Source organism: Nannospalax galili, unplaced genomic scaffold (genome assembly GCF_000622305.1).
Source record: "Nannospalax galili isolate Female #2095 unplaced genomic scaffold, S.galili_v1.0 scaffold211, whole genome shotgun sequence".
Classification (NCBI taxonomy): domain Eukaryota; kingdom Metazoa; phylum Chordata; class Mammalia; order Rodentia; family Spalacidae; genus Nannospalax; species Nannospalax galili.
The window spans coordinates 220,894-237,863 of NW_008329624.1; the positions used below are offsets into that span (position 1 = coordinate 220,894).

The 16,970-nt window shown below is 42.0% G+C and overlaps 1 protein-coding gene across 7 annotated transcripts in view; it reads right to left on the minus strand.

Annotated features, from left to right (window-relative positions):
* Tfb1m (transcription factor B1, mitochondrial) overlaps positions 1–15,864 on the minus strand; it is a 47,381-nt gene extending 31,517 nt beyond the window's left edge. For 3 of the 7 annotated variants that reach the window (XM_017799743.2, XM_008839353.2, XM_008839373.3), the window contains exons 1-3: positions 15,677–15,864; positions 12,389–12,540; positions 342–450 (exon numbers count right to left, since the gene is read on the minus strand). In XM_017799743.2, coding sequence (XP_017655232.1) covers positions 342–450; positions 12,389–12,540; positions 15,677–15,809 — 394 coding nt within the window. In that variant the 5' untranslated portion in view covers positions 15,810–15,864. Of the gene's footprint in view, positions 1–341; positions 451–12,388; positions 12,541–12,750; positions 12,948–15,493; positions 15,616–15,676 lie in introns of those variants that run through there. The other 4 variants (XM_029566680.1, XM_029566688.1, XM_029566682.1 and 1 more) reach the window with 4 other exon arrangements.
* Between the last annotated feature and the right edge of the window lie 1,106 nt (positions 15,865–16,970).

Consider the following 16,970-nt stretch of genomic DNA (forward strand, 5'->3'; position numbering starts at 1 on the left):
TAAATCAGGCACGGTAGTGCACACCTGCAATGCCAGCATTTGGAAAGCTGAGGCAGGAGGATTCTCAAATTCCAAATCAACCTGGGTTACCTAAGAAGGAGTTCTAGGCCAGACTGAGCTATTGAATACGACTGTCTCAAAAAAAAAAAAAAAAAAAAAGTCACAAAAATAACCGTATTTTAAATTTTGGAAGTAGGAAAGCAGAAGAAATTACAATGTATCATTTAATTCTGCATGTAATCTTAGTACAAATGTAGAAAAGTAAGCACTTATAATAAGCAGAAACTAAAATAGCAGTTGTGATATGAATGTCCCAAAACAAAACACCCAGAGGCACTTACCGTCTTCCCACTGTCTTCTAATGGTATCTGGAAAAGCCCTCTCTATCTTATACGTCAGTACATCTCCATGAACAATCCTCAGTTTCCCAGGTGCTGCATCAGAAAGCATCTAGTTTACAAAAAGGTCAATAAAAGAGCTCATAAACTTCAGAAGAGCAAAACTGAAACCCTTACATCTGTGCACCACTAAATTAGTGGAAAGCCAAACACTAGGAGTGACCATAGAGGAACTAACAGAGCACCCCGCCCAGTGCAACTGCTTCCCTTTAACACAGATGAGAGGTTAAGAACAGGAGCACAGTGTGATAGCTTAGAATTTCAAAAGTAACATAGTGCTCTAACTTCCATCGGATGACTTCTGTTTCTGCACAGAACTTAGCATAACCTTCACCTCTTGTCTAGAAGAGTTAGATAATACACTGAAGACCTCATAGAGAAATACTGAGGATTAAGAGTAAATTGCACATGCCGGGCATGGAGGCGCATGCCTTTAATCTCAGCACTCAGAGGCAGAGGCAGTCCAATCTCTGTAAATTCAAGGCCAACCTGGTCTACATAGTGAGTTCCAGGCCAGCTGGGACTACAGGGAGACCCTGTCTCAAAAAGACCAAAACAAAAAAAAAGGGAGTAAATTGTATGAAATTGAGCCTAATTCAACTTAAGTCTTCATAGATTAAATGTACACAAAAGGTTCTATACATCACTGTTGAGGTGGAGCCTGTGAAAAGAGAAGAACCTTAACATGAAATCTCAGTTCAGGTTGCTCTGAGAATCCTGGCTCCAGCTCAGCTGCTGGGATTCTAGAGGATGCTTAAGGCTACAAAGGGATGGTCAATGAGCTTAAAGACAGATCTGCGCCTTTGTCTTCCTTCCCTAGCTCCGCCAGGCTGATTTCGTCTTCTAAGACTTTCCCATTTCAACAACTCATAGGAAGGCTGAAAGAGATCTTACAGAAGGCAGAGGAGTGCAGGCACACAACTTGACTGCCTCTAGCTCTGCGCTCATTGTACCTTGCCTGTGGTTCCTGACGGCACTCACCACACAGTGTTATGGCAGCTGCACATGTGCAGGTTTCCTTAAGAACCTTCTTCTGAAGGGAGGCACCTGTTTCTTAGATAGTGTCTATAGCTACAACAGTGCACAGATGTTTAATATGTATTTAATAAGAGAATGAGTAAGAAAATATCAAACAGCATTCAGGTTTTTGTGAAGCTGGAAACTACTGCAGAAGCTGGCTCCCAAAACACGTGGGGTAGAGAGATTTTCAAAGATTTATCTCAGTAATAAATGAGGCAAAATTCTACAAATATTTCAGAAGCATGTATCTGAAATGCCCATGTTATTAAGAGGTTGAACATTTTAAGTTTGGAATCATTTAGTTTGATGTTACCCATGGTGATTTACCAAAAATAACTTCATACTTCTGATACTAATATACTTAGGGATTATTTAAATCACCATGATTTGCTAAAATTTGACCTCATGAATTCCAGACAATAAAACTTAGAAAACATAATTTCAAGATACTAAACCTGAGAGAGAATTCTTATGGGGTATGTACTTACTGTAGAAACACAGTGGACTTAATGGTAGCATTTACCAATAATGAAGAAGGCTAAATATTTTTCTGAAATTATGGTTCATATAACTAAAACAAATTAGCATATCAAAACAAAGAGGCAGAACTAAAAGCTTACGTCACACAATGTCAATATATAGACAGTAATTAATTAGTAATTAGGACTAAAGCAAAACAATCTAAACCTGATTCTTTTGTATTAATTTTTTAAACTTTTAAAAAAAGTTATTTATTATTTTTATTTTATGTGTATGCGTGTATTGCCTGCATGTAGGTAAGTGCACCCATGTCGTGCAGTGCCCACAGAAGTCAGAAGAGGCTGTCAGATTCCCTGGGACTGGAGTTACGGACATTTGTTAGCTGCCATGTGGGTGCTGGGACTTGAACCTGGGTCTTCTGCAAGAACAACCAGTGTTCTTAACCACTGTCGTGCAGTGCCCACAGAAGTCAGAAGAGGCTGTCGGGTCCCCTGGGACTGGAGTTACGGACAGTTGTTAGCTGCCATGTGGGTGCTGGGATTTGAACCCAGGTCTTCTGCAAGAACAGTCAGTAGTGTTATTAATCGCTGAGCCACCTCTCCAGCCCCCTTTTGTATTAATTTATATGCTCTGATGCCATGTCTGAAATGTTCCTTTTCTCCATCCTGTCACACACAACTACATACTCACAGTCTGACAAAGCACCAATCTGCCTGGCTCCCTCATAGACTTGCATTGCAGTCTATTCTGTTTCTTTTGAATCCCATTCAGGTCTCAGTCTTGGTCGTGAAAAACCAAACCCATCTTGCAAAGATCTGTCTCCTCCTTGACAGCTGCACACCTCGGCTTCTCCTTCTGACTCCCCACTGCAGAAGGAATGATCTGGAGTGAAGCCTTGACACAGTTATGGGGGAAATGTCATACTGACTGAACTGACAAAGAAAACAGCTTCTAAACACCTAAGTGATACCACTGAGCAACAACACGCAGACTTAACTACCCAGAGATAAGAGAAAAATGTTTTCATCACGTTATTTAGGATGAGGGGAGGCAGTGGGAAAAAATCACTATTACAGCCCTTCGAGAACAATTCCTGAGCACGACATGTCACAACCTGGAAATGCGACCACACAATGGATCCAGAGGCACAGCCGACCATGGATGTAGGCTAATGAGCCCAAGCTGTTCTAATATTTCAGGTTTAATTTTCAATCCTATATTCTCCTAAAATGCAATGTAAGATGGCTCTGAGTAAAAGACGTTCACTAACAAAGGCTGGAAACTAGAAAATCAAACCATGAAAAAAGAAGCATGCATATAAAAATGACCACTACTAACACTCTCATAAGCATCGTTAGTTCTGGACCTCTCTGCCCTTCAGTAGGGGCTAAGACCTCAGCAGACAGCCTGAGAGCACCTGGATCTGGCCTCCAAATGGTGGTGGGTGAGCTTCCTCAAATCCCACCCTACCCAACCCCCTAATTGGGATTATGTGAGGCCCCTCCCTTGTCCCCAGGGCTAGAACTCTCTGCTATACTGTAGGGGTTGAGACCTCAGCAGACATACTGGACAGTGGCTGGATTTGGCCTCTGCCTGGTGGTGAGCTTACCCAAATCGTGCCTTGCCCAATCCCGGCACTGGGACCATGTGAGGCCCCTCCCACTTTGCCAGGACTAGATTTCTCTCCCCTACAGTAGGGGCTGAGAACTTAGCAGACTGCCTGACTGTGCCAAAATTGGGGCTCCCCTTAGCGAACTTCCCAAATTGTGCTGTGAGTGCATGCTAGTAGGGGCCAAAATGTTAGAAGGAAGCCTGAGTGTACCTGACTGGAGTCCGACTTATGACTCCGTGGAGCTACTGAGTAGCTGATTTGAAGCCATCAGTTCCCTCCAATATAAAATCTGAGAGAACCTGAAACCTAGACCAAGAAGCTTTACAAACCCAATAAGAAAACAACCAAGGAGCACCAACAATACAAACAGAAGCAGACTTCAGCTCAACAAAGGAAGGCTTGAGTTTCATACCAGAATCACAAATAAAAGAAATCCACATACCAAAATCACAAGGGGAAAATAATGTGGGAAACAAAAACAGCATGTCCCCACCACACTCCACCAGTCTTGTATGTCCCCACCACACTCCACCAGTCCTGTATGTATGTCCCCACCACACTCCACCAGTCCTGTATATATGTCCCTACCACTCCACCAGTCCTGTATGTATGTCCCCACCACACTCCACCAGTCCTGTATGTATGTTACCACTCCACCAGTCCTATATGTATGTCCCTACCACACTCCACCAGTCCTGTATGTATGTACCTACCACTCCACCAGTCCTGTATGTATGTCCCTACCACTCCACCAGTCCTGTATGTATGTCCCTACCACTCCACCAGTCCTGTATGTATGTCCCCACCATACTCCACCAGTCCTGTATGTATGTCCCTATCACTCCACCAGTCCTGTATGTATGTCCCCACCACACTCCACCAGTCCTGTAGCAAGGAGACCCCCAGAGAACACAGAACACAGAACTTAAAAGAAGAATCATAAACATGAGCAAGGAATTCAATGAATTTAAAGAACACACAAATTAAAGAACTAAAAGAAGATAGGGATAAACTTCTGACTGAATTCACAAGAGATAGAAACACTGAAGAAAACTCAGGCTGAAATTAAGAAGAAAGTGCTAAATTCAATAGGCCAATTTGAAACAACAGGAAAAAGCCTCAACAATAGAATGAATGAAATGGAAAACAAATTAAAACAGGAATGGAATGTGGCATATGCAGGAGATGCGGGACACCAAGGAAAGACCAAATTTACATATCAAAAGCATAGAGGAAGGAGAAGAATTTCAGGTTAACAGTACTGACCAGATTTTAAACAGGATTGTAGAAGAGAATTTCCCCAAATTAAAGACATTCCCATACAAATACAAGAAGCTAATAGAACATCAAATAGGATCAGAAAATAAACTCTCCACGGCATAGCATAGTAAAAATAGTAAATGTACAGAACAAAGAGAGAATACTGAAAGCTACAAGGGAAAAACAACAAGTCACATAGAAAGGAAAACCCATCAGAATTACAGCTGACTTAGTTTTTTCTTGTAGTAGGTTTTATAAAGGTACATGAAAAAAATAATGGCCATGCCTTAAATAAAAAGTCAGAAAACATGTACAAGCATTCATTTGTAGACATAACAAAAAAAAAAAAAAAAAAAAAAAACCCAAAAACCAAACACATCAATAACCTCTCATCTCACAAGTCAAAGCCTTAGTGACAGCATTTCTGCAGGAGGTGTAACTGCGGTCTATCTGGGTAGCTTTTTGGTGACTTAACTGCATGAGAAAAGAACTTAGGCAATTCTCAGAACTAGGTAAAGAGTATAATTTCCTTGAGAACAAAAATACCGAATGGCTAAGTGGAACGTTTCATGCTGTCTTCTCACAGTAGGGGCTCACAGGAGCCAACACTCAATAATGAGCTGAGCATTAATTACTTTCTTCCTTGTCATATAACAGGGCCCAAGCATGATTGAAATGAGTAATTGCAGAAGGGGTAGGCAACCTGTAAGCAAACACTAGAAGAGTCCTATCACAAGGTGTATGACAGGTGAGAAACAAAAGCATACTGTTATACAGAATATCCAAAATAGATGGAGGCTATTATTCTAAAGAATTAAAGATAATGCTACAGTGGATTTTTCTTTTCTAGGGAGACTATGACAGTATGATCCAAAGTTGGTGCTTTTTTTTTTTAATATTTTATTTTTATTTTATGTGTATGAATGTATTGCCTTCATGTATGTGAGTACACCCGTGTCGTGCAATGCCACGGAGGTCAGAAGAGGGTATCGGATTCCCCTGGAACTGGAGTTAAGGACAGTTCATAGCCGCCATGTGGGTGCTGGGAATCAAACCCGGGTCCTCTGCAAGAGCAGTCAGCTCCTAACCGCTGTGCCATCTCTCCAGCCCCAGCGCTTGTTTTTAAACAAGACACAGAAACTATAGTGGAAATTCATTTATACAGCCTCAGCAAGGAATCAGATGTTTGATTTAGTAAATTTCCCACACAATATGTACCCTTTTATGATCAGCATTCCTTTACAAAGAAAGTTACAGAAGGAAATCTTTTTAACTACACCACACGATTCTCTCCTTTATGCTAGTAACACAGGACCCAATGTCTCCCTTCTCTTGATGATATGATTCACCCATACTATAGAAATACAGGCCTCAGCGGTTATGGAAGGTGATCGATTCCTTACAACTGCATGCATTTCCTGGTTTTCTGCTTGGGTTCTACAGCTTTCCTGACCCCATAGTAACTGCTGTCACATTCAGCACTATACTTTTAATTTACAGTGGACTAAGGAGTCAGTTTGGATGTAAGTGCTTCTGCTTACTTGTGAAGTTTTGTCTCATAATTAATTATGATAATACACATGCTTAAAGTAGTCATGTTAACTAACAGGAAGGCAATCTTTCTTTTCAAAAACATCCAACAGATGAAATGATTACAAAATTTCATTATCTTTAATTAACGACAAATGTTATTGCCAGAATGATGAAATGACTTTTTATGAGTTCACCTTCATAAAGTGACAGCAAGGGAATAACCACAACAGCAGCCATACATTTGCTCCAATAGGTGAAAGATTACGCTTACTCCTCTGTTGCCAAAGGGAAAACCAAAGCTAAAGAAAGTTCTAACGGCAAGCTCAAGGTCCAAAGGCTAAGCAAGGGTCCTGGTGCAGCTCTGAGTACTGACCCAGGGTAGGCTGTGATGCTGGAGCCAGAGGGCTTGCCAAGCAGACCTGGCTGACTCTGCAGGGTGTTTCTTCCCCTTAGTTGTGCCCTCACTCTCCCACAATGACCTCAGGAACAGATTCTGCCTGCTGGACTTAAGTGTCCTTACGGTCACCTAACTGGGGCAGGAAGAGGCTGTGTACAAATACCAGTTTACTTGATCCTCAATCCCAAGAACTTTTCCCTTTTGCTTATGAAATAGAAATAATCCCTTGCTTATGAAATAGAAATAATCCCTTTGTCTATCATAAAACCGTAATGCAATATGAAAATAACCAATGATTTACTTTCTGTCCCCAAGATTCTATGAAGTAAGCATAAACTAATTGGCTAAGAATCCTTGAGTGTGCTGGATAGCTTGACATACCTGGGTTGAGGGAACCTCAATTAGGGAATTTCCTCCCTCTATAGGACTGGCCTGTGGCCATATCTGTGGGGCATCTTCTTGATTGTTGAATGATGTGGGAGGCCCCAGGCCACTGTGGGCAGTGCCACCCCTGGGCGGGTGGACTTGTGTTTCATAAGAAAGCAGGCTGAGCAGGGGCCAGGGGAGCAAGCCAGTAAGCAGCTTTCCTCCATGGCCTGTGCCCCAGCTCCTGCTTCCAGGTTCCTGCCCTGAGTTCCTACCTTGGGCTCCCTGATGAACTGTGACCTGGGAGATGTAACATAAAATAAACTCTTTCCTCCCCAAGTTGGTACTGGTCAGAGTATTTTATCACAGCAATTGAGAAACAAACTAGGACACTGAGCCTTGTACTGAAATGGAGTATTGGACACTAGGTATGATACATTCTCTTTCTTTGAACCACTAAATAAAACACATAAAAGAAGTTTTCAGGCATTTACATATATTTTCTATAAGAAACATTTACTAAGGCCAGATTCTACACCATAAAATATATTTGAATAAATTTACCATGACATAAGTTATATAAGTATGTTCTCTGACCAGGAAGAAATGAAAACAATAGAAATAGACACGGAACCTGTCCCCACCCAAATTTGTAAACTAAATGATACGTTTCTAAATAGCCCACAAGTCAAATACAAAACAAAAAAGAAAATGATGGTGAAGGTAGGGTGGGAATTGTGAATTTCTCTGAGATAAGCAGCTATAAATGCCAGGTGTGGTGGTGTACACCTTTAATTCCAGCACTCTGTAGAGGCAGAGGCAGGTGGATCTCTGTGAAATCAAGACCAGCCTGGTCTATGTAGCAAGTTCCAAACACAAGGAGATCTGGTCTCAAAACAAAAAACAAAAACAAAAGCCACCAGCTGTAACTCCAAGCAGTTAATAGCCAACCCGTTATAAATATTAGCTATTATTATAGTTGTTAATACACGAAACAAACAGAAAAGGAAATACAAAAACTACTTTTAATGGAGTTAAAGAAGAAAACGTGACATCAAAATTTGTGGCATTCTGCTAAAGCACAGAATGCCCACAAGGACACAGGAGAAGCCGCAGGTCAAGGTCTCAGCAACAGCTACAGCAGCTGCAGAAAGCAGGGCAAATTAAACCCAAAGCAGGCAGAAAATGACAGATTGCAGAGCAGAAGTCAAAAAACTAAGAGAAAAATAAGTAAAATTAAAAGCCATATTTTGGAGATCAACAGAGTTGATTAATCTACAGCCAGATCCATCAGGAAAAAACAGATACATATAAATGACCTGTGTCAGGGAAAGGAAAGGTGGCATCACCGAGATTCTCCAAGCTGCTGTGCTAACGTTAAAAAACATATAATTCACCATCTTAATGAATTAAAGAGAAAAATTATAACTCTAAAAAAGTAATTTTTGCAAATCCAACATTCATTTATTGAAAAAACGTCTCTCTGAGCAAACTAGGAGTAGAAGATCTTCTCAACTGGAGTAGGGGATACAGAAAAAAAACAAACAAGCTCCTACTCAATAGTGAAGACTGAATGTACCCCCAAACCAGAGACAAAAAACCAAAACAAAACCTCAGCTCCTACTCAGTAGTGAAGACTGAATGCCCTGAACCAGGGACAAGGCAAGGACTGTGCTCTGCCTTCCCACCGACACCACACTGGGGCTCCTGGCCAACTCAGTAAGACAGAAAGAAGTCATCGAGGCCAAGAGCCTAGAATGGAGGAGACAGAACTGCTTTTATTTGATAACATGGTAATCTATGATGAAATAAGGCATCTATAAAACACCAGTAAGTGAACCTAGTAGAACTTCAGGATACAAAGCCAACACCTAAGAAATCAATGGCAAGTAAAATGAAAAACTAATTATCATGTACAAGAGCATTAAAATATATGAAATTGTTAGTGGTCAGCTCCTCGTAAATATTTGTTATTATTAATGTATAAAACAGGAAAAATAAAAAAATCTGGGCTATTGTCTGAAGGGAGACACATTTTTGGCAATATCTCCAATTCACAAACAGAAGGCTCCAAGCTCCTGGAGACATCAGGCAATCTCCTCAATCCCCTTCAAGGCACAGAAAATCCAGTCGATCATAAAAATGCAAGAAAAATAAATAACCTAGAAATGCACAACACAAGTGGCACAACGTTGAAAGAGAGCGCGACTTGTTTGGTGAGCTGGAGGAAGCTTGCTCCAGTTTACCAGTTTCTGACTAATCCTCCAACACCAGAGGTGCCCAAGGCACTGGGATAACAGCTTGACTACAACAAAAGATTTACTGAGAGATTAGTGAGTGTCAGGTACTCACTGAATACCAGTAACAAACCTGAGACACAAAGAGGCAGAACTTTCCACCCAAGGTCACAGAACTAGTGGCAGAGCCAGCATCCAGAGACAGAAGGTGCTTACCACAAATCACCCTACACTGCCTTCCCGCCCAGGCAGGTTTCCTTAGCTTTCCAACACAGAGAAGGAAAGTACTTGCTCTCACCAGGTGTTGCTCCCCCTGAGCTGCCTGGAGATTATGCTGTAAGAACTGAATCAGGTTACAAATGACAGACTTTCAGCTGGTAGACATTTTATAAATTACACTTTCTTTAAAAAGTAATTCTATTAGCTTAGAAATCACTAAAATGGAATCCTTAAAAGAGATCACCCTCTTTCTGCCTTTACTCAGTTTTATGATTAATTTATGACACCTAATAGAGTAGTTTTACATACTGAAACATTCTTTACAGGAAAAAGAAGCCCATTTGATAGTTTAGCACCTGGCATTTCTCCTTAAGGCAAGTTCTATTCCTGCAAAGACACTAAGAATTCATTTTGCTGCTTCTGAAATGGATGAGAAATCAAATAGACATTTCCTGTAATTTATCTTGAAATCAGCCTTGACATTTAGAAAAAAAGAACAAAACTTTCTGATAATCAATGCTTTTACTTTTACTATCAAATGACACACTTAGTCACCTAACATGAAACATACATAACAGAATTTTATTTTGCACATGAGACAATGCTTTGTGGCAGACACTGTTACACAGTGTAGACACAGGAACAAAAGGCTAGGAGCTCCACCCTTGTGGCACTTCATTCCAAAGTGGTGAGTCTGACCACAAACAAATGACACCAATACAAACACAGTGTGCCCAATGATGCTAAACCTAACAAAACAAGGTTGACGGTTAGGAAGCAGGGGCTCAGGGACGGTGGTGGGCAAGAAGAGATGGACATTAGTTGCTCTTTCAAACAGTTTGTCTTCAGACATCTTTAGTTTGGAACAGAGATGAGAATATGCAAATTAATACAAATTTTATTCACTCTCATGTATAATAAAAATACACATCATAGGTAGAGAGGTTTGATGGTTAAAAAGTCTCTTTTAAGAGATGGGCATGGTGGTGCACACCTTTAATCCCAGAGCTCTGGAGGCAGAGGCAGGCAATCTCTGTGAGCTCAAGGCCAGCCTGGTCTACACAGAGTTCCACCAAAATATTCCCATTTTCACCTCCAACTGGGATGTGGTTCTTAAAATAAAGCAAAAAGTAACTGTTAAATCTGACACTTGATTCAGTATGGAGCATGTATCAATCCCCAAATAAAATTTGCACACAACTTCTGACCAGCAAAGCTAGATACAATGGCGTACGCCTTTAACCCCAGCACTTGGGAGGCAGAGGCAGATGGATCTCTGTGAGTTCAAGGCCAGCTTGGTCTACATAGTGAGTTCCAGGACAGCTGGGGCTACAGGGAGACCCTGCCTCAAAAAAAAAAAAAGTCCACAATTCTTTAATAAGAACTGGGTGAAGCCAGATGACTGGGGGGCAGGGAATCACTAGATTTCTAAAGAAATCAGATGTCCTAGATTTTAAAGCAACTGTTCTGACAGAAATTAAATTTTCCATTAATATATACACAAATAAGCATTCACATATACTAATTTTAAATAAATTTGTTTTGTGAAAGAAATGGATAATTTTATAATTTATAAATGTAGATATCATAGTCACACAACAAATTACTAGTCATCTGGGCCTAAAGCTCCAGGCTCTTCAAGTTTTAGAATTACACCGGAATCAAACAAAGGTCCTTAAGTTATTAAGTGCCTCTGATGAGGAATTCCCTTTACAAGATTCTTAATATTGTATTTGCCAAGTTTTAAAAACTTAGCTTCCCTGTTATTTCAAACTGCTTCCTTTAATTCCCACTTATTTCTTCTAGTTTGTTCTGAAAATAATCCAAACAAGCTTATGCTCTCCAGCCAACCTTTGCTGGGTAGCTATGAAGGCATTCACTCCAGGTTCACTCCATTCATGCCTGGCCCTTCACAAGTTTTCCATGACAGAACCCGTGTTTCTAAGATGCATGCAGCATTTCATTCAAACCTCATTCTAAGGCTGTAAGTAAAGTGGTACAACTTCATTCTTTGTATGTGAGAATTCTCTTGTAAGAATGCTTAAACAAACTGGGTGTGGTAGCATAAACCTTTAGCACCAGCATTCGGGAGGCAGAGGCAGGCGGATTTCTGAGAGTTCCAGGCCAGCCTGATTGATCTTCATAGCAAATTCCAGGCCAGGTGGGGCTACAGGGAGATCCTGTCTCAAAAAATAAATTTTTAAAAAAGCTTAAACAATTAGTTTTTCCTTTTTAAAATTTTGTATGTATGAATGTTTCACCTGAATGTATGTAAGTGCATGATGTGCCTGCAATGCCTGCGGAGGCCAGAAGAAGGTGTCAAATCCCCTGGAACTGGAGTTATGGCAGTTTATTACCTTCCATCCATGTGGGTACTAGAAACTGAACCTGGGTCCTCTGCAAGAGCAGCCAGTGCTCTTAACTGCTGAGCCATCTCTCCAGCCCCAGAAAATAGTTTTTTTTGATGAAGGCCTAGCATATATCTTTCCTATCATTTGCTTCTGAAAATGTTCCTTTGAATCTAAAGAATGTTCTCAGAAGTCATTACTGATCATTAATTTATTTTCACTCATTTTTGAAGGAATGTGTCATGATATGCATAGCTAATAAGCAAACAAAAATCACCGAAACCATTAGTTTATTAGCATCAAGTGTGAAGCATATTTATTCAAACAGTAATCAATGGACCATGTTGGAATGCAGATCTAGACTCCTAGAGTACAGGATCGGAATATCTGGGGTGGCCTGAGAGCTGTAGTTTGAGGAGCAAACCTGCATAATCCTTGGTCACCATGGGGGCTTAATAATCATGGCCTAAGATTTGATTTGAATTTTTGCTTTCTAAGAAAAGATACTTTTAGCTCACCTGTAACCCAGGAATAAATCGAGTATCCTTTTCAATCACCAGAAGTTCGGCAATATTGGCACTGAGAATGGACCTTGTGATTCCCCCTGGCCCGGGACCCACTTCATAAACATAAGCATCTGTGAGATTGCCAGCTTTCCTCACAATTTTGTCTAAAGAAAAGAAGTTTTAGTTACTTTTATTACCATGGCAAATTTCAATAGATAGAATTTAAAGAGAAAATAATGTAAGAATTCTCCAAAATCATTGATTATTTAACTCTCACTCTAAACCAACATGTAGGAGTCATTAATATTCCACATCACTGAACTGAACCAATCACTTAACAAAAACAGGATTGTCACGACAATTTCTTTGCTTACATTTAACCAATACTGTATTTTCTGTTTCTCCATCCATCCAATCAATACGTCCAACGTGGCTAGATAAGCATGCAGCACCTCCCGACTGTCCTTGAACATCAAACACTTTTTTCACATTTACAATCCTCCACGGATGACAGGTTAAAGTCCAAAAACAGAGCGCGAGTGCACAGGAGCTCCTGCTTTTCCCATAGTTACTGAAGGTCAGAATGGCAAGGAACAAGTTCTGAGATCAGAAAACTCCAAACTTTGAGTTCTTGATCACTTAAAGGAAAAAGTTTACTACCTGAATTTTTTAAGCCTTGCAAATTTGCATGTTAAAATGGAAATACTGTGGGCTGGAGAGACGGCTCAGTGGTTAACAGCACTGGCTGTTCTTGCATAGGACCTGGGCTCGATTCCCAGCACCCACATGGTGGCTAACAACTGTCTGTAATTCCAGTTCCAGGGGATCCCACACCCTCTCTTGACCTTCATGGATCCTGCACGACACAGGTACACTTACACACATGCAGGCAATACACTCGTGCACATAAAGTAAAATAAGATAGAAATACTAATTCTTCAATAGTTTAGTAGACCTTAAGAAATCATAGAATAATAGAATACTAATAATTCACTGCACCTAATCATTGCTTCTGGAAAAACATACAATGGACTGATCTTACTGATTCTAAGATATTAAAATCTACAACTGGACCTCCCAGGACAGTGGAAATTTTGCCACTGGAAGCACACCAGCCCTTCATGGCAGTGTTTATGGACACTGCACAGCCCGGGTTTTGCTCGTTATTGATAATCTACTTAGGTGATCTGAAAGGCACACTTACCCATTCCCAAATGGTACTGTCTTTTAATGGGTGCAGGGAGGGAATTAGCATCCCCTATCAGCTCCATTTTGGGTGACACACGCACATTCTACCTAATTCTCGAAATGCCGTTAAGAACTCTATTTCAGTATCATTTTTTCTGAAAGTCCCATTTCCTTGTTTCCTGTCTCATTTGCACACTGTCACAAGAAAGCACACAGCAGACTGAGGATTTCCACTCGATACATTCTAAAAGCAAATCCTTGCTCTGTCGACAGCTGCCAAATGCTTCTCAGAGAGGAGGATTCACCAAGTACAGGCATTATGGAGGGAACCTAATAGTCTCAGTTTTAAAGATGGAAAGTGCTAGGGCAGTGGCTTCAATCTTACACTTCTCGGGCACTCAAATACAGCTAAGTATCAAAGACGCAGTGTCAAATCCCTGAGCTGGGGTTTCAATCTTGCTCTGCTCAACAAGTACCTTTATCTCCTTTCTCTTTGGTTTCCCAGAAAACAGTGGCTAATGTAGCTATGGGTCTGGAATTTACTCCTAAGGATGCACATGTCAATCAAGAATTTCAGGACTGGGGATGTAACTCAATTCTAACTCCTTGCCTGGTATGCACAAAGCCCTAGGTTCGATACCCAATACACAAACTGAGTGGGGTGGCACCCGCCTGTAATTCCAGCACAAAGGTAGGCGGGTCAGAAGTTCAAGGTCATTCTCTCCCTTCAAGCCAGCCTTGAACACAAGAGCCTCTATCTTTAAAAAAAAAAGTATTTTCAGTACTGAACGGTGCTTTACATTTAGTATATGATAATGAAAGCGGATGGTGCTAGTTATTGCTGGAACCAGAGAAGTTAGCAGTGGGCAATCTTTTATGGTTCTTGTAGTAGGCCCCTCTTATTTAAGAAGAGAAAATTTAAATGCAGTTAAACTGTTTTACCCAACATACTCAGCCATAGGCAGACTAAAGCCTTCATGTTCAAGAAATAAAACACGTATGCTTTGTGGATCATGCCATTATTTCATCCAAATAGATTTTGTGGTGTGACTTAACTTTCAGAGGGCCCCCAAATCTCAACACACAAGTCCTCAACAGTGAATTAGTGCCCTTACTCCCAGTGGACCTGTGCTGGCTAGTTCAGTGTCAACTTGACTCACCAGGGTTGAGGGAACCTCAATTGGAAATTTCCTCCAATGAACTGGCCTGTGGCCACATCTGTGGGGCATTTTCTTAATTACTGAGTGATGTGGGAGGGCCCAGCCCACTGTGGGTGGTGCCACCCTTGGGCAGGTGGGCCTATAATATATAAGAAAGCAGGTTGAGCAGGGTGAGGGCGAGGGGCAAGCCAGTAAGCAGTGTTCCTCCATGTCCTGGGCTTCAGCTCCTGCATCCAGGTTCCTGCCTTGAGCTCCCTTATGAACTGTGACCCGGAGATGTAAGATGAATAAACCCTATCCTTCCCAAACTGGTATTGGTCAGAGTATTTTGTTACAGCAATGGAGAAATAAACTAAAACTGGACTGAATTCCTGCAATCTCACCTTGTGGAGGGGGGCATCCTAACACCTGAGGGTGGTAATTAAACCAACACACACACACACACCTGTCAAAACTCACCAGCGCACGTGTCTGTACTGGTAGAGTTCACTGTAAATTTACCTCATATATACCTCATATAGTGACATGTCGACTTTGAACTGCAGACTCAAGGCCGTGACTCCTGTATCATAGCCCCAGGACTAGAGCACAATATGTACTTACTAAATGAATATTCTCACCCTAGAGATTTCTTAGACTTGGGAGGTAAACGTTTATTCTATTTACTTATTATTATTTGGGGATTTTTTAAAACCAGGGATTCACACTGCGGGCTAGCTAACTGGCTGCAATCCTCCTGCCTCTGCTCCCCAGTGCTAAGACTACAGACCTGGGTCACCGGTAAACGTTTAAATAAGGAATCCGTAGGAGCCACACTGGAAAGCAGAGAATGCTGGTAGCTTGGCACTAATTTAAACGCCAACTGTAAAGTGCACGGAAGGCAACTCGGACCGGCTCGGAACACCCGCCCGAGCCCACCGGGAGCCCCTGGGACGCGCGCCCACGCAGGCACCTGTCAGCCTCAGGTCCAGGAGGAAATTCTGCGACAGCTGCTTCACCGCTTGCAGCCGGAAGAGCTTAATGATTTCCCGAATGGTGGGCAGCGGGGGAAGGCGGAAAACGCCGATCTTCCCCGAGGCCGCCATTGAGGCGAACGCTTCCCGCCGCCGGGACTCACGCTGCCTGCCCACGCGCGGAGGGGGCGGGGCCTGGGAGGACGAGGGCCCGCTCTCAGGCCCATCTGATTGGTTAGAGAATCTCGTCGGAAACGACGCATGCGTACAGGAAGTCCGTGTGGCTGAGAGCGGTGCAGGCTGGGTACGTGGAGGAGGTAATCTCCAATGGGCGTGGCCCAGACGCGCGGGGTGGGAATCTCAGTCGGGGCGTGGCCTGGTGAGTGGGCGGGGTTTTTAGGTTCCGCCTCCGGAGGCTAAGCTAGTTTGGCTTCCAATGGCAGGTGTTTGGAAAGCCGGGGCTTGGAGGCAGAGGTAGTTTTCCTTAGGCTGTTAGTTGGAACCTGGGGTCCCTCACGTCCTTCAGCCTCAGTGTTTTCATCCGCTAAGTGGGCAGAGTGTGTACTTACAGGAAAGCGGTCACGGCTGTGTTAGCCCGTCACCCACAATACTAATTCAGCAGGTAAACGTGGGTCAGAGACCAGCAGTGCAGTCTCCTGGCCCATCTAAGTGTATCCAGCAGAGAGAAACCTCATCTTGCTTATGCATATTTTAGCATATATTTTGCAGAGTTCTGGGCTTCTTTGCGACCTTTACGTACGTGCACATAACATACTATCATTCTGTTTTCTGCCTCTATTGCCGTTCTTATTCCCCTGCCCTTTTCCTGGTCCACGTTCCTTAAAGTTCTACACTTTCATGCCCTCTTTTCCTCCTAAATATATGAGAGAAAACATGCCCGTCTTTGAATTTGGCTTATTTCCCCGAACATGTTAAATTAACCTAAATTTGGTCAGAGGATTTCCCAGAACATGAGCCGTTAGTCGGGGGAGCTGTAGCCTTGTCTAATCGGTAAGCTACCTGAAAACCCAATTCAGGACTAGGCTTTTGTAACACACAGCTCAATGTCAGCCAGTTAACAGCAGTTGAGTTAGTGAAGAGCAGGAGACCAATAGACTCAAATAAGGTAAAAACACCTAGCTGTCATAAACTAAATTGTCTCTGTGGTTCACTTCTGTTTTCTACCCATAAACACTGCCTTGGCAGAGTTTTGACACTGTTCAAAGGACTGCCTAATTTTAGAATCGTGAGTAAAAGCCAACCAGGATCTTTAAATTTGTTGTAATTTTGTCT